This window comes from Alternaria burnsii (genome assembly GCF_013036055.1).
Source record: "Alternaria burnsii strain CBS107.38 chromosome Unknown 705, whole genome shotgun sequence".
NCBI lineage: Eukaryota > Fungi > Ascomycota > Dothideomycetes > Pleosporales > Pleosporaceae > Alternaria > Alternaria burnsii.
The window spans coordinates 2,284,758-2,301,475 of NW_024066107.1; the positions used below are offsets into that span (position 1 = coordinate 2,284,758).

A 16,718-nucleotide genomic window follows, 5' to 3' on the forward strand; every position below is an offset into this window, starting at 1 on the left:
CCTCGATTAATTGACGGTCGGAGACATGCTGATATATTGAATGCAGATATGCTTCACAGCTGGAGAGCCAGGACGATCTTGTATTCCATTTGTCAATTTCTTGGATAGCATATTTGGATCGAATTGTATGGCGGTGTTTGTGTAGACCTATCGGCGTCCCGGAACCGCATATGCGATAGGAATGAAGAAGCATAGTGTTAGGCGTATGTATCATCCGTCTGCAGCTGGTAACAGATTATGGTATTCAGAATGTGGATACGGGCCATGAAGTCCAGTCACCTTATTGTGAAGGCTCGAAGCATACAGTACATATGTTGTCAGCAGGAAACCCTTCGCGTCTTCAAGATAAGCTGAGGGTATCCCATCTATGTTATGGAACTCACAACCTTAAACCCCTCAGCCTAGCAAAGTAATACACAAGTCCAAACGCCAGTCCTCCTAGGTGTCCCGCATGGCCAATGGGCGAGTTCGCGTCGTTGAGACCGAAGCCATCGTAGAATGCATAGCCCGTAACAAGAGCCCAAAGTGGCATTGGCACGAGACCATATATCATCACTTTAGAATGTGGTGCCAGACACGCCGCTACACTGCTGATGCCCATGACGGCTCCGGAGAATCCCAAACCGCGCGTATAGTCTCTGGTATGAGGACCTTGAGCCTGCAACTGATAATACCGGTTGAATAGGTAGCCGACAGACCCCGCAATTCCAGAGCCAAGAGCAATGGTCAGGTAGCGGAAGGGCGTTATGATGGGCGCACTAGCCAAGAAAGAACCCAGGAAGTACACGGTGAACATGTTGGAAAATATATGGCCGATGTCTATGTGCGTAAAGATGGAAGTGAGGAGCGAGAAGTAGTTTCCATGCTGAAACGCAGTGAGGTTTAACGTCATCTTGTTCATGAAATTCACAAACGGCCTTGAGAAGCCCTGCCTAGCTTGCTCCTTGACGTAATATGCGTACCCGAAGATGGCGATGTTGGTTCCCATGAGTCCATAGAGAACAAGTTCGTTCATCTTTACCTGGGATCGGTAGTGACGGTAGCCGCCCGAAGAGTAGAAGCGCGTTCGTGGTAGGACGATATGTCGGGATGTTTGAGAGGGAGAGAAGAAGTGGGCAGACATTGTTTTGGTAGCTTTTGGTATCCTGAGTGTGCGGAAAGTCTGTGAGAGGCTGAGGAGAGACGACATGGTCCTATTTGGATCTACACGAGAGGCGTGTGGCGACGGGTAGTTATAGACGCAAGTTAAATCGACCAATTGATACAAAAGATTGATGGACAGGGTTCAGGTCAAGGAGTCTATGTAGATGGTTAGTACTCACACTCTGTCCATGACACGGGATACGGCGACATACATCAGGCGCGGACTTGGAACGTGGGCAAAGAACTTGGGCTAATGTTGAGCATATAGAAGGGACGGACCGACGTCAGCAGGGCCAATGACAAGCACGCACGGGCCCCTGCCCTCCACCAGCTTCAGATTCCTGCTTGCATAAAGCGGCCCGCTCAGCTACCACAACACCACACAAACCGCCCTCAGCTGCACAAAATTACACCATCATCTCTGCGCTCCGCCTCCCGAGGTTCATACTGACTCCTACTGCTCGCAGTACATCCCGCGCGAACACCCACCTGCAGACCACTCTACAAGGCGAAACAACGGCATTGCGACTCTCTCGAGGTTCAACCAGCTGCCTCGACACCGCACACGACTAGAACAACTCGACATTCGAGTCGCCATCAAGCCAGAAGCACCCCGATCCCGCACTTGCCGAACCCCACTTTCTTCGGGAAACACCACCTCGACTTCCACGTCCAAACCCCTCACTTTACATCTGCTTTGCTCTGCCCTACCGCAAGCATTGTGCACACACCAATTGCATATCTATCCACACCACTAGACCTTGACGTCCCGACCAGCAACCCCACCTTCGGTGGACCCCACATACACAATGACTTCAGAAATCACCAACCAACTAGCAGCAACGCAGCTGAGGTGAGTCAATGCCCAAAGAAGCAAGACCCACGCGCTGACATGTTTCCTAGCGATGCTGCGCCGTCAGGAGAGGCAAGCTGGAAAGCCGGGCTGAACGCGCCAGCCAAGGATGCGCGACCCCAGACAGAGGTACGCTATGAGCCTGCGAGTTATCGTTTTGGGACGTGTGCTAACGCTAGGTCAGGACGTTACAGCGACCAAGGGCCTCGAGTTTGAAGATTTCTTCATCAAGCGCGAGCTTATGATGGGCATTTTCGAGGCCGGATTCGAAAAGCCGTCCCCTATCCAAGAAGAGACAATCCCAGTAGCCCTCACCGGTCGAGACATTCTTGCGCGAGCGAAGAACGGTACTGGAAAGACTGCCGCCTTTGTTATTCCCACCCTCGAGCGTATAAACCCCAAGAGCCCCAAGACGCAAGCTCTGATCCTTGTACCCACCAGAGAACTCGCGCTACAAACATCCCAAGTATGCAAACAATTGGGACAGCACCTCGGTATCAACGTCATGGTCTCGACTGGTGGTACAGGACTGAAGGACGACATTATACGTTTGAGCGACCCCGTTCACATCATTGTCGGAACACCGGGCAGAATCCTCGACTTGGCTGGAAAAGGCGTAGCGGATCTTTCCGCTTGCCAAACATTTGTCATGGACGAGGCTGACAAGCTCCTCTCACCTGAATTTACCCCAGTTGTAGAGCAGCTTCTTGGCTTCCACCCCAAGGACAGGCAAGTCATGCTTTTCTCTGCTACCTTCCCTATTGTAGTCAAGAGCTTCAAGGTATGTTTAGTGAGCCTTTGCAACATACAAGATTTGCTAAACCACTACAGGACAAGCACATGAACTCTCCGTACGAAATTAACCTCATGGATGAGCTGACGCTCCGTGGTATCACTCAATACTACGCTTTTGTTGAGGAGAAGCAGAAGGTCCACTGCTTGAACACCCTCTTCAACAAGCTCCAGATTAACCAGTCCATCATTTTCTGTAATTCGACGAACCGTGTCGAGCTTCTTGCTAAGAAGATCACTGAGCTTGGATATTCCTGCTTCTACTCGCATGCGCGTATGCTTCAGCACAACCGTAATCGTGTCTTCCACGACTTCCGCAATGGTGTATGCCGAAACCTCGTCTGTTCGGACTTGCTCACTCGTGGTATCGATATTCAAGCCGTCAACGTTGTAATCAACTTTGATTTCCCTAAGAACGCCGAGACATATCTGCATAGGATTGGTCGATCTGGTCGTTTCGGACATTTGGGTCTGGCTATCAATTTGATCAACTGGGAAGACCGCTTCAATCTTTACAGGATCGAACAAGAGCTTGGTACAGAGATCCAGCCCATTCCCCAGGTCATCGAAAAGAACCTATACGTTTACGAATCGCCCGAGTCCATTCCTCGCCCTATGTCCAACGCCCAGCGCACTCCGAACCAAGGTCAGCCACAAGAACAAGACGGTGCCGCACGCGGTAACGCCAACGCTCGAGGTTTCCGTGGCGGACGTGGTGGCGGTGGTCAATTTCAAGGACAACGCCGAGGTCCTCCACAAAACCAACAGAATCGTCAACCAAACGGTCAGAATCCTCAGCGAAACCCTAGGCCACAACCCACTGGCCCGCCTCCGGCCTCGTAAAAGAGTCTGGTGGGTGTTGGTTATCTGCGCATTGTGTTGACTTTGACATCTAACATACGTTACCATGTCACCCAACAACCCTCTGTTCAGAGCCTGCAATGGCATTTGGCGCTTTGCCACCGAGTGCATTATTGAATTTCTTCCTTTTTACGACTATGCGATCGGTTCCGACGACACGGTACGGAATACCTGGATTTCCACTTTCAGGTTTGACGAATCGAATCATCGGCGCAATACGGTTATAACGATCGGACCTTTCTCCATGTACTATATACCAAGGTCTGTCAGAGTCGCGTCTAGTTTTTGCTTTGTGTCGGTCGGCTGGTTTCGCCGACTGCGTTCTTGGAGGCCTCTGCCTCTATAGTAGAGCGCATTCTACAGCTCCGTGCGCTTCTAGGTTTCTAGTTCTCACTTCCATTCTCTACTCAACAGCATTGGCGGTTGTGGTTAGTATAGTCTTTTCAAAAGCCCAGCATTCCTCATGTAGAGGTTTACGGCTGAGCACGATCTTCTTTGGTACGGCTATACCCTATTCACGACGCTGCTGGATATTCGTAGCTCTTTCAGGGCTATCCCACGTCTCCCTCGGCGACACTATGTCGCTCTCATTTCTGGCTTTTGACAACAATTATCGTCTTCAGCCTCACAACTACACTCCCTATTTGATACGTTGCTACACCATGGCGCACATTACTACACTATGGAGTTTCAGCGGCCCTTCTATCTCCCCTAGGCTACCGCATTCACCTGGCGGTACAACGGAGCGCCTTTCAATACTAGTCATCTTCTGTTTTGCACTGCAAGCAAAAGACCGGACTAGGCTGGGTTTGTGCTTCCAATCAAGCTACATGTATGCCTCTCGGACAACACGGCGCACTATTCATATTTGCGACAGTCTGTCGTCGATCCTAGAGGTTTCGTGGATTGGAAGGACTTCCTGGTAAGAAGAAAACAACGAAACGAACCACGTTGTTATCACAAGAAAACAAGAAAAAAGCTTTGAGGGCACGGTTGGAGAAGTCGTGGATTATGATCATGGTCTGCTTTGAGTACATAACTTGTTGGCAAATCACTGCTGCGGCTACTACTCCTGATGAAGCGACCTTGTTTGGGCGTCGTGTTTGATCGACTTCAAGTTAGTCCCAGGTCTTTTCAATGCAAACTTACTTCCCTCAAACACTGTTTTCTCAACGTCTTGCTACTCGCTTTCTTCCGACTACCAAGGTTGATTGGCATCAAATGCATTGAGAACTCGTGACATATCCTGCCTGCTATGTCAGTTGAAAGCAAGATATACCCACTCAAAGGCTAATGCTACGCGATTTGATTGAGATGATTTCGCCTCTCATTATCGACAAGTTGAAGAACCCTTCGTGGACCAACATCAAGAGAAACTCCTAGTCGTTTTCGTATTCAATCGCTATCAGGTACCCCGCCTCATTCCAGATTCCAAATGACGCATGAGCCTGTGTTGGGTCCTTTCTATCGTTCTTGTTTCTCAATAAAAGGAATTCATATCCTCTACTCCTGTTGATCTAATCACGATAGCTAGCCAAAACGACACTAAGAATGAAAATGTTCCCTCTCTAGAAGCCCAACATGACACCGGGCTGACAGACAAGGAAATAAACCGCCAACAGGACTTGGGTCGTTCCCATCAGTGTAACAGGAGGCAGTGATAAGTAGCTTTGGCCGTATAGCGACTAGCGAGCTCAAGTTTCACTCCATCTTCTAAAAGCCTGCAGCAACGCCTGGCCTTTTCTTCTCGATCCCCAAAACCATGTCCACATACTTCTTGTTGAGGCCATCCTTCTTTCTCGCAGCGAGCAGCGATGCGCTCTTCAAAACGTTCTTGATTTGGCGTCCATTCAACTCCACGCTTGCCAAGTCTTCCAAGTCGTCATCTTTCCACTCGTGCAGGCCTCCCGAGCTCTTCAGGAAGTTCTGCCAGATGCTCTTCCGCGAGGCAGATGTAAGATTCGGGTATGCCAGACTGATGTGAATACGAGACTGGAAGGCAGCATCAATGTTGTCAACACGGTTGGTGGTTAAGAACAATAGGCCTTCGTAGTATTCTAGCACACGCAGGAAGATGGACACAAGCTTGTTTCGCTCCAAATCGTGCGTGCTGCGAGCTTCGAGAAATACATCGCATTCGTCGAGAAGAAGAACAGCGTTCCATTTGGAGATCATCTCGAGGATGTTGGTGAGTTTGGTCTCGACTTGGTCGGGATCGATGCCCAGATCACCAGCCGACATCATGAACAGTGGAGCGCGCATGTGCTCGGCCACAGACTCAGCGGTAAGAGTCTAAAGATTGTCAATATACTGATTAGCTATACTCTAACAAGGAAACAGATAGAACCTACCTTACCGACTCCGGGAGGACCGCTGAGAAGAGTGATATGTCCACGGCCTTTGCCACTGATAACATCATCGAAGCCTGTTTGGTTCATGGCCTGCGACTCTGCAAACGCGAGAATGAGCTCTTTCTGATCTTCGGGAAGAACGAGTGAGGCAAAGGCATTCTCATTGAATTTGATGTCTTGAATCAGTTCGACGTAGAAGAGCAACCATTTCTTCTTCTTGAGCGAGTAGCCCCTCACTCTAGGCAAGCAGAGGAGATGGTGATGTTCGGTGAGTCTTGGGCGTTCCTCTTTCTCCTGACTTCCAAAGACATACTTCATTTCAGTTGGGTCCTGGATTTCCAGCCTTTCAGGGGCACCTTCAGGTTCCTTTGCATATTCTTTCGCAGAAAGAGGCTCAATACGACCAACAGAACGAGAAGAGAAGCGCTGATAGCTGTCCGAGTCGACGATGATACGGCCAGTACACATGTAGGATGCCTCGTTACCATCCCTGTCCGATGTGACTGCGAAGCCCTCGTAGGCCATGTAGTGGCTGCCTGCAAGAGCTTCGAACTTCTTACCACGGCTGACCAGCGCTTCCTTGACTTTGGCTTCGTAGGGATGAAAGGACAAAGGGAAAGCTGAGAGTCCCAGAATACGGGCAGTGCCGTGGAACTCCCCAAGTCGGATAGTCTGGCTACTGCGTCCAAACGAGGTGCCGTTCCAGTCGATGGCTTCAACGTTGAGCTGGTAGATCCTGCCACACGGGGTGTTACCGTAGGACCCAGATTTCAGCGTATAGACTCCATATGCTCCTTTGTGGGAGTTTGAGTAGATGAGAGCACCAGGTTGATACATAGTCCAGATGTGATCAAACGTTATGATACCGTGGCTAACGTAGTCTTCAAGTGTCTTGATAACATCCTTCAGCTCAGCGCAGAGTACTCCATACAATAGCTCGACATGTTTGGCAGTAGTGGCATCGAGATGTTTCCTGCTTCTGTACTCAAGTAGCTGAGACCATCGATGGACGAAAGGAGTAAATGGCGCTGCAAACTCCAGTCGCTTCAATCCACAATGTATACCGGGATAGTCCTTCAGGATTTCAGCGAGGGCATCCTTTAACCACGGTGACTGGATAATGATTGAGTGCATGTCGTACTTCTTGCGAGAGTCGGTCGCCTTCTGAAGCCGGGTGATAAGGGCATGCTGGGCAGTCTCCTCATTCTCAGCAGGATCCGCAACGTCTTCTGGTTCTTTCTCGGTCCAGCTCCACTTCCTGTTCTTGTCTGGCGGGCCTTGGTAGAGGTTCTTGAAGGATGTGAGGGAGCCTTCTGGGGCAAATCCTGCAGTGCCATTTGTGTTGTCGACACCATTCGCGATATCCGTGGTGGGCATAATGGTAGACGTTTCAATGCAGATAGGGTGAAGAAATGAGTGCAAGCGATGAGCAATAAGGGTTATGAGACGGTTAATTCGCCTTGTATGCTCAGGTAGATATACTGAAAGACCATGCCACATGGACTTTCAGGCAACAGTTGTGCCCCCATTAGCAGCCCTTGGACTCACCGGCCTCAGGCGTTCCGCTGCATGAGTCCAAGCCATTCACAAGAGCTCGATTGTGTATCATCAAGGAGAATCGGCAGATGTGAGTAGCCACAACGGTCATAGTCGTGAGGGGCTGTGGGTGACACAGTTGAGTCAGGCAATGGTACAGTCATGTAGCTCCCTTGAATGAGATGCATGGCGCGGAGAAGATGCGGAGGTCCAACAAGCGCTAAGACGATGATCCCTGTCGCGACTTTGTCGGCAGCCACCCCACCCAAGCATTGCGCATCGTCATGGTTGGAACAAGCTCGCACCATGTCCAAAGACGATGAGCCTTCGTACATTGACTATGAAGCCTTCCTCGATCCAGACTTCTCAGCGACGTCATTCGCCAACACACTTGTCCTCTCGACCAACAACGCCTCGGACACGCCGCTAGATCTGTCCACACCACTGTCGCGTGTCCTCTTCGACGTTCAGGAAGTCGACACGCACATCGACACGCTGACTACCAAATCGGCGCTGCCCCTACTAGAGCACACTCGAGAACATGCCGCATCGAGCCGACACATCTTGCACGAGGTGGAGGGACAGGTTGCCAGTTTGACTGAGTCGTACAAAACATTGGAGAAGGAGGTCATTGAGCGCTACGAGGTCGCTGAGCAGGTGCGACTAACAGCCGAAAGACTCTGCGAGACGGTCAAGCTGGGGAGAGCAGTCGCGCGATGTCTCATGCTAGGAAGGCAGCTCGAGGTGCGCATGTCAGAACTGGGCGGTGTTGGCAGCGCAAAGAGGGAGGACCATAGAGCCATGGTGCGCTCGGCAGACACGATGCTATCCCTGCGCCAATTGTTTGCCGCTTCAAAGCCAGGCGAAGAGGGAGAAGGTCTGGAGAGGGTCAACGTGGTGAACACACTCAAGAACGAGCTCATCAACCCAGGCGAGCGCAGCATCGCGTCGCGGGCTCAGCAGGTAGTCAAGGAGTTTTCCATGTCCTCGCTACTATCTTCATCAGGCCAGACTCCGGCATCCACCTTTGCGCAAACTGAGGACACCAAGTCGAGAACCACGTCTGCACTGCTCACTCTCTACCTCCTGTCGCCGCTTCCCACAAAGACATCAACCACCGAGACGACATTTGACCCGACGCTCATGCTCAATCCGCTGCAGGAATATCTCCAGACGCAGCTGAAATCGTCCCTCGCATCACTTGCACGAGCCTTGGGCCAGCTTCCCACCTTGGACCGCACGCTGCTCGAGATATCTGCGCGGTGTCAGAACATCGTAGCGCTACAATCACTGCTCGAAAGCATCAAGCCGCCTGTGCATCCGCTACTCGACCCCTCGCATGTCCCGACCTTTGCCAATTTTCTACAACCTCTTCTCCAAGCGCTCGATACTTCCTCTCTACCCAGCTACTTTTGGAGAACCCTCGCTTCCAACATGTCACCAAGAGTTCAGGAGCTCATGAACAAGGGTGGTGTATCCGCGCGGACGCTGAGGAGCAATAAAAATGCAGTTGGTGATTCAGTTCGGGAATGTGTGAGTCGCGGCAGTCAATTGGCGGGAGCGTTATCGAGTAAGGGTGTAGCTGTGACTTGGGAGAGAGAGGCTGCCGTTATGGTTAGGAGTATAACAGGACAGATCAAATGAGCAAACAACTGCCTCCAAAAAAGGCTTGCATGATATACCTGCTTTGCTAGCGACGGCTTCATCACTTCAACTCACTTCTCGACTGATATGTTAACCTGTGACGACACTCTCAAAGCATCAACAGATTGTTGGCTACACAGCAGAACTCTGTAAGATGCCAAATCCATTGCCATTCTTCACTATGCAAGATATCAAGCCAGTACATGTATATCCACAAGGTCACACATATCAGCATCATCACAACATTCATGAGTCAGGAGACTTGAAAGTCATAATGAAGAATGAAACCGGAACTCCATTGGCTAATTGCTACCCGAGTCCCCCAAAGGAGAGAAAACGAAAACCGTGTCATTGTCCCCCATGTAATCATAACTATTTTGTACCCATATACCTCAGCATGTATGAAAAGCTATCAAATGCTGAAAGGGGTAATGGTACACACGAAAGCATCAACACAAGCAAACGAACACAAGAATCGAGTCATTTACAATTCGTCCTTGACGCTTGAGGCTGAAGCTGAAGCCTCTGACGCAGCCGACGAGGCAGAGTTGGTAACCTCGGACGCGGCAGACTTGACAGACTTGGTAGCCTCGGAAGCGGCGGAAGAGGCTGAGTCGGAAGCGACAGAAGCACCAGACTTGACCGTCTCGGTGCCTTCTGATACAGCTGAGGCAGCAGAGTCTGTGGCGGAAGAGGCACTGGCCTTGGCGGACTCGGTAGCATCTGCGGCGGACTTAGCAGCAACCTCGGAGGCGGCCTTGGCCTGTTCAGCGAGCTTTTCGGTCGTACCTTCAACAGCTTCGCCAACGCTGGCGCTAGCCTTGTGTGAGCCGTTCTCTTCGATGAACTGGACGAGATCCTCGACAGTGCGGGAACCAGAGTAGTCGACTGGGGCATCCTTCTTGCCAGCGGGGAAGAGCTTGATGGTAGGGAAACCTTGGATCTCATCGGGAACGTCGTTGAGAGTAGCGTCAACCTTGGCAATGGTCACCAGCTTAGAGAGCTCGTCGGAAGCGTAGAGCTGACCGAGCTCCTCGTACTTGGGAGCAAGAGCCTTGCAGTGACCGCACCAGGGGGCGTAGAACTCAACGAGAACGTCCTTGTCGTTGTCAATGACGACATCCTTGTAGTTGTGGGCAACGACGACAGTTACGGGACCGTCGTTGGATTCGGGAATGGGCTCAGACTTGATGCTAGGGTCAATCTTGCCAGCGAGGAAGTCGTCAACGAACTTGCCAATCTCCTTCTCGGTGATCTTGGCCTCCTGGTCGTAGGGGAACTTCTCGTTCTTCTCGGTGCGCTGGATAGCGAAAGCGGGCCAGGTGCCGACCTTGAGGTTAAGGTTGCCAGCGTGCTGGCCAAAGGACTTGGCGTCGATGGTAGCGAAGTTGATCTCGCCCTTGTGCTTGAGAGCGAGGGGCTTCAGCTCCTTGGCAAACTCCTCACGCTCCTCGGGAGTCTCGGCGAAGATGTATGCGAGGGGAATGCCAGCGGCCATGTATCCGGCGTAGGTCTCAGGGCCAACCTCACCAATGAGGGGTGTGGAGGCGACCTTGGCGAAGTCGCGGATAGCGTCCGCATCGAAGGTCTCGGTGAAGACGTCCTTGCCGTCGTCGAAGGACTTGTAGAGGACGAGACCGGGCTGCTTGACACCCTCGGCCTTGGCCAGAGCAGCGTCGTTGGTGGCACCGAAGAGGAAGTTGTCACGGAGACCGTTGGCGACCGAGGTAAAGGTCTCGTTGGAGGCCTTGTCGTCGGCGGCGAAGTAGGCGACGAGGACGACCTTGTCGGCGGTCTTGAACTCCTCGAGTGTGTCCTTGGTGACTTCGGAGACGGCAGGGAGAGCCTGCTTGGTCATGTAGGAGATCAAGCTGTCGGCCTTGCGCTGTCCACCGTAGGGCGAGACATTCTCGAGGCCACGGAAGACCTTGAGGGTGGGGTAGCCCTCAACGCCGTACTCCTGGCACAGATCTGCCTCCTCTGTGCAGTCGACCTTGACGAGGGCAATGTCCTTCTCCTTAAGTGTGGTAGCCGCCGTCTCGTACTCGGGAGCAAGCGCCTTGCAGTGGCCGCACCATGGCGCGAAGACTTGGTTACTTGTTAGTTTGGGCACCCGTTTGGACATTTATCAATCCATTTGTTAATGCGGCAACTACTTACACTCTGCGAGGACGAGGTCGTTCTCCTCAATGAAGCTCTTGAAGTTGTCCGTCTTGAGTTGCTTGACGTCAGACGCAGCAGCAACGGCCGCAAAGAAAGCAGCGCAGACAGTAGTGTACTTCATTTTGCTGTGGTGGGATGTGGGTGGTAGAGGAAGAGTGAGTTGATGGTCCTCTGCACGGCGTATGGGGTAGAAGTAGAGGAGAGCGGTGAGGTGGGCTTTTATTCCAAGTGGAGGCCGTGGCGGCTTTGGAACTGGCAATGTGTTAACTTCACGTTCCACCCGTAGTAGGCGCACGGATGCTCCAGCCTAGCGCTAGCACGGTCCCTGCACCGACTTTCACCACATTGAGACCACGTTACTCTTACCCGCCGCATGCTATGTACCCACCTTTACTTAGCAATCCGCCGCGCCGCCTCTCTATCTCGCTCACCTTGCCCTAGCCCTTCCCTGTATTTCACCCGCTTCTAGTTAGCTGCGTGTTCCTGCCGATCTTCGATGCATATTATTAATCTATGGGCCTCCTTCACTTGCCATTTCCGAATCAAGCCAATGTCAGCATCCAAGGACAGGTGTTCACTCACTTGGGTGTGGCTCGTATATCTTTAATCGGGCCTCGACCAGAGCACCAGCCATGGTACATGCCGAATGTCTGGCCTTCAATTCCTAACTTGGCAACAACTTTCAATTGCGTTTCTGGGGCACTCACGAATATCTACACTACCCCAAAAACCTGTTCAGAGGAAATGTGGTATCGCAACATCTAACCGCGGAACACTTCCGCCTCCGTATCTAAATCTCACATTGCGATTACTGAACGTGAGAACCATATTCACTGTAAACCCAGCCAATCCAAGTGCACTCAACACAATCATCTGATTTCAATCATGTCAGATTGACTCAACGAATACAAATTCACGCAGCAGTAGCAACCCTTTGACTCGCTTCGTCAAGTCCCGCTCTTTCCTCCAGCTTACGCAACCGCTCTTCTTCCTTCCTCTTCATCTCTTCCTGGATCCTTACACGCTCAGGAATGACCTGTTGCCTCTTTCCAGTAATCTTGAAACCTTCAATTCTGTCCTTGCCCAGCGCCTTCAATGTCTTGCGCTCCACCGCGCTGTAATTCCCATCCGCACGGTCAAATACAAAGGGTTCTTTGACCGATACTGGCGGGTTGGTAATGACGCGGACCTTTCGAAGCTGGTTGTTGGAAGCGGAGTGCAGCATCAGCGGATGTAGAAGGTAGACGTCACCGACTACACCAGTAGCTTCGACGAAAGCTTCATCGGGCATACTAGCAGCAAGATCGTTAAACCACTTCAGCCCTTGTTCTTGCACAAATTCTGGATTTTGCGCTCGTGGCGTCATCCTTGGGCTGACTCCCTCAGGATTCTCGTACAGGTGCTTCGCCACAGTTGGAATGGCTCCTGGGCAGATATATGTTCCACCGCCGCCAGCGACAATATCTGTCCACAACGGAATGACCAACAGCGCTTGCTCAGGCGAATCGAGGTAATGCACAAAGAAGTCGCCGTCCACGTGCCAACCAGGAAGATCTTGCGGCCGAACAACCTTGTTGTGACCCTCGTTTGTTCCAAGATTCACGATAAAACCGTCTTTCCACGTTGATGCATTGGAATCGACGCGATCGCTGCCGCCAACGAGATTGCAGATTCCTGCCCAGGCTTTCGGCGCGAACTCTTCTACGGAAAATTCATTGAAGAAGGGCATATTCGTTCGCTCAGTATGCCTATGCTCGTCATGTTAGTGCTTTCGCCACAAGTGCGCCACATAAGGTAGGGTAAACGGCCGTACCATGTTGACATATCATTAGAATCCATTCCCAACCTGGTCCAGAGTGTTTCTTGTAGACCCTCTGCTTGCTCTCTCGTGAAACAGTTGCTCAACTTCAGCCACCCATTTTCTAGGAAGAAGTCGATTTGCTCCTGCGAGAGCTTGTACCGTTCCTCCGCGTTCGCCATAGTGTCGTATAGTATGAAATACAAGTTCCGCGTTCTTACAGCAATTCAGAGCCCCTTTGCTTACAAGATGGATATTAGAAATCTGAAATCAAAATAGGTGTCCGAGTCCGCCGTAGAAGTCAAGGTTATATGTAGTAAGTTGAAAGTAGGAGACCGGACTTAAATGCATGGCGACGAATTTCCTATCGCCGCCTACATCCAATGTCTAACGCCACCGACGGTAGGCACATTGCTGCTAACGGCATTATTGCGATTTTATCCGGTGGACTATTAGCCATGTGCCTGTTGAAGACGCTACACGTGCCGTCCACAAACATGGACGATGTGCGGGGTGAGCTGTTTGGGGAAGCCGGCGGGGCAAGCGATGCTGATGTTGTTCCGCGGACACGCTCAGCTAAAGTTATTGGCTACTGAGGTCGCAACGCGACCACGATAATGGAATGCGGATTGCACTACGGCTGGACGGATATTTTCTTTCGATTTCAGATGACCAATACATGGAATTTGTGGATTCACAATGGTTGATTTGCACATCACGTTCTACATACGATGGTTACTTCTCGATCAGCAGCACCCTTCGTGCAATACAATGCCTTCGTCATTCATCATTACCGCATTGCACTCATCTGAGACATTACTCATCTAGTTTCCAGTCCACCAAATATAGTTGTTCGTCTCCTCGGGTGTATCGAAGACAAGCTCACTGCTTGAGTTCACTGGCCTTTCAGGGAAGACGTTGGTCTCAATGTTCCAGAACTTCATGTCCGAAGCCTTGACAGTAGAGTTGGCACCAGTCCATATGCTAAAACCCGTGCTATCGGTACGAGACGGGTAGATGCGAGTGGTCAGCCAGAAGCGATCGTTTACATGAACCTCCACGAGCGACCCATCAATGAAGATATCCATGTGCAGAGACTCGGTTGTACCGTTGGAGAACGTGTAAGGGTAGAAGTATCCGAGCATAGTGTAATTGGCGAACTGCTCGATAGAGGACGATTGCGAGCGGTCAACGTTGATGGTATAGTTCTCAGGACTGTACCAAACGATTGTCTGCTCCTCGTGTCCGGGCGATTGAGCAACCACAACACCAGCAGGTCCAGTGAAGTCAGACAGCGTAACTTGGAGATGCATATGGCTGGTACCATTGCCGGAAACGTCACCGGAAACGCAAGCAGTCTTCTCAGTCTGAATGGTTTGTGGCTCGGCTCCACCATGAAGCCCCTCGACAACATCAGGTAGAGGGCGAGCTCCCAGGGTGTATCCAGTGAAAGTACCGTCACTGTGTTCTACCACGCGAGTGTTTCCCTTGGTGGTTAGGCCGGCATCGGTGTTGACCAGATCCTTGGTCTTGATGACATACATCTCTCGTGGTATGGCCATGGCACCTTGGAAGCCTTGCTGGTTGATGGCGAAGTTGTTGTTCTCCTCGTTTGCCCAACCCCACTGGACGCGACGGTCGTTCTTTGAATCCCAGAAACTGGTTACTGCGTAAAGTAGGCCAGAATCAATGGCGCCACCGGACAGAGGGGTGAACTCGGCTGAGCCATTCTCCCTCCTAGTGACCTGGCCTTCGTTCCACAAACCCCACTGTGCACGGGGATGCCAGGTAAGGTTACCTCCCTCTGTTCCCATAAGGACGTAGTAGTGAACGTCATCATCTTCATCCTTCAGAGAGAAGAAGTTTGATCTGCACAAGTCAGTACTTGGACCGTAAATGTAAGAGGCTTTACACTCACACTTCAAAGTTGAAGCCGTAGGTTCCAGTCTCGACCAGTGAACCAAGAGTCTCGTTCCTGTCGGGCTCCCACAAGGCACCAAGGAAGGTCCAGTCTGTCAAATTGCTGGCAGGGGCACTGTAGAAAGGAATGCGACCACCTCCACCTTCGCCCTTGATACCGGAGCCGAGAACCATGTACCAGTGAGGCTCCTCTTGTCCCAAGAGAGCATCCATCTCCGGCCAAGGCTTGTGAAAGTTAGTGCTGGACTCGGAAAGAGTTTGAACAGATATCATACCTCGACAAAAGGATCGCGCCATCCAGTAATGTTCCAACCCTCCGGCGGCTCAGTCATGATAGGGTTACCGGCAAACTGCTCCCACGTCTTACCACCGTCATTGGAAATGACAATGCTCTGACTCTCAGTTCCCGGGATATATGGCAAAGCCCAGTTTGTGGGAAGGTGTTGAACTGAAGTGTAAAAGTTGATGAGAGTACCGTCTTGCTCGCCCTTAAGGTTGTAGGGTTGTCCTGAGCCAGAAAAGATACCAAGACCATAGTAACTGCTGTTGTCGGAGTCGGGATAGGGTCCGGTACCGACAGACTGTGCCTTATCGTCTTCCCAACCTCCGACGTCCGTCCAAGTGATCATATCTTTGGACGTCGCATGACCCCAAGAGATATTACCCCAGTTGACGTGGTTTGGATGCCACTGGTAGTGAAGATGATAAGTCTCTGTAGTAGGATCGTACATCATACCTATGGATCGGTGTACGAAGTCAGCATCTGTTTCACACGTGATTCGCACAGAGAGACGCACCACACGGATCATTGAGCCATCCTGCTGGTGCAGAGAAGTGGTAAGTCGGGCGCCATCTCGTGAAGAGGGAATTGTTGCCCATGCTTTCAATGATATCGGCAGTCAGTACTGCGGGCAACTCCTGCGCACCGACAGTGGAGAGGCCTCCGAGCGCCACGCTCAGGAGAGGGAGGGATCGAAACATCTTGTTTGAAGATGGTTGTTGTCGATGCTACGGGTGGTCAGTTCAGTCACAAGCCGAAATAAAGACGTAGTCATAGTCCGAGGAGCCTCCAGTCTGAATCAAGATAGACAACATCGATACAAAGACCAAAGGTACTCCGAGCGTAGGCTTACCTGAACAATGGGTTCGCTGATCGATACTCAAACTAAACAGCAGCTATGAGAGGTTTATGTACTTTTCCGCAGTAAAGAAGCAGGGTCCACCAAGATAGTCTGTGATCATGATATTCAAATCCAAGAGCTTGCGCCCCGGGCCTATGGTCTGGGCTGGCGCAATGCCGAAGCTGGTTTGCAGTAGCCTGTTGACGATCCCCGCAAATTCGGCACAAGCTCCCCATGGTTCCCCACAATCGGTAGTGGAAAGAAGAAAGTGTCGTTCTCGAACGTGCATAGAAGGGCTGGTACACGCCACCCAGTCATCTCCTGTACAGTTGCTAAACTGTTGTGGAAAGGCAGCGGACCTCGAAGTCCGGAAATTCCTCCGATCAGTCTCGTAATCGCTGCGCCTGGTCCAAGTTGAAGAAGACTTTTCTTGTGTACATGACATGGCTTGGCTGGCAATTACCGACAACGGTCCTTGGAGTAGTAGTGGGTTGTTGTGCTACCGAGTATCCTCCCGAGAACCAACCTTGGAAATC

The 16,718-nt window shown here is 51.4% G+C and overlaps 6 protein-coding genes across 6 annotated transcripts; 2 read left to right on the forward strand and 4 right to left on the reverse strand.

The window, feature by feature from the left end:
• Positions 1-379: 379 nt before the first annotated feature.
• Positions 380-1,123, reverse strand: GT037_000810 (integral membrane protease of the rhomboid family; the record flags this gene model as incomplete). The annotated part of the gene is made up of 1 exon (XM_038925857.1): positions 380-1,123. The coding sequence occupies one exon, from the start codon at positions 1,121-1,123 to the stop codon at positions 380-382; it is 744 nt and encodes a 247-aa protein (XP_038791713.1).
• An 829-nt stretch (positions 1,124-1,952) lies between these two features.
• Positions 1,953-3,631, forward strand: GT037_000811 (atp-dependent rna helicase dhh1; the record flags this gene model as incomplete). The annotated part of the gene is made up of 4 exons (XM_038925858.1): positions 1,953-1,996; positions 2,047-2,125; positions 2,181-2,777; positions 2,828-3,631. 4 exons carry the CDS (start codon positions 1,953-1,955, stop codon positions 3,629-3,631), a joined length of 1,524 nt encoding a protein of 507 aa, XP_038791714.1.
• A 1,731-nt stretch (positions 3,632-5,362) lies between these two features.
• GT037_000812 (p-loop containing nucleoside triphosphate hydrolase protein) lies at positions 5,363-7,377 on the reverse strand (the record flags this gene model as incomplete). Its single annotated transcript, XM_038925859.1, has 2 exons — positions 5,363-5,941; positions 6,001-7,377. The coding sequence occupies 2 exons, from the start codon at positions 7,375-7,377 to the stop codon at positions 5,363-5,365; spliced, it is 1,956 nt and encodes a 651-aa protein (XP_038791715.1).
• Positions 7,378-7,842: 465 nt separating this feature from the next.
• Positions 7,843-9,180, forward strand: GT037_000813 (golgi transport complex component cog5; the record flags this gene model as incomplete). Its single annotated transcript, XM_038925860.1, has 1 exon — positions 7,843-9,180. One exon carries the CDS (start codon positions 7,843-7,845, stop codon positions 9,178-9,180), a length of 1,338 nt encoding a protein of 445 aa, XP_038791716.1.
• Positions 9,181-9,664: 484 nt separating this feature from the next.
• GT037_000814 (protein disulfide-isomerase) lies at positions 9,665-13,323 on the reverse strand (the record flags this gene model as incomplete). The annotated part of the gene is made up of 4 exons (XM_038925861.1): positions 9,665-11,268; positions 11,341-11,595; positions 12,319-13,091; positions 13,157-13,323. 4 exons carry the CDS (start codon positions 13,321-13,323, stop codon positions 9,665-9,667), a joined length of 2,799 nt encoding a protein of 932 aa, XP_038791717.1.
• Positions 13,324-13,965: 642 nt separating this feature from the next.
• On the reverse strand, positions 13,966-16,042 carry GT037_000815 (glycoside hydrolase family 32 protein; the record flags this gene model as incomplete). Its single annotated transcript, XM_038925862.1, has 4 exons — positions 13,966-15,010; positions 15,060-15,286; positions 15,337-15,797; positions 15,859-16,042. 4 exons carry the CDS (start codon positions 16,040-16,042, stop codon positions 13,966-13,968), a joined length of 1,917 nt encoding a protein of 638 aa, XP_038791718.1.
• Between the last annotated feature and the right edge of the window lie 676 nt (positions 16,043-16,718).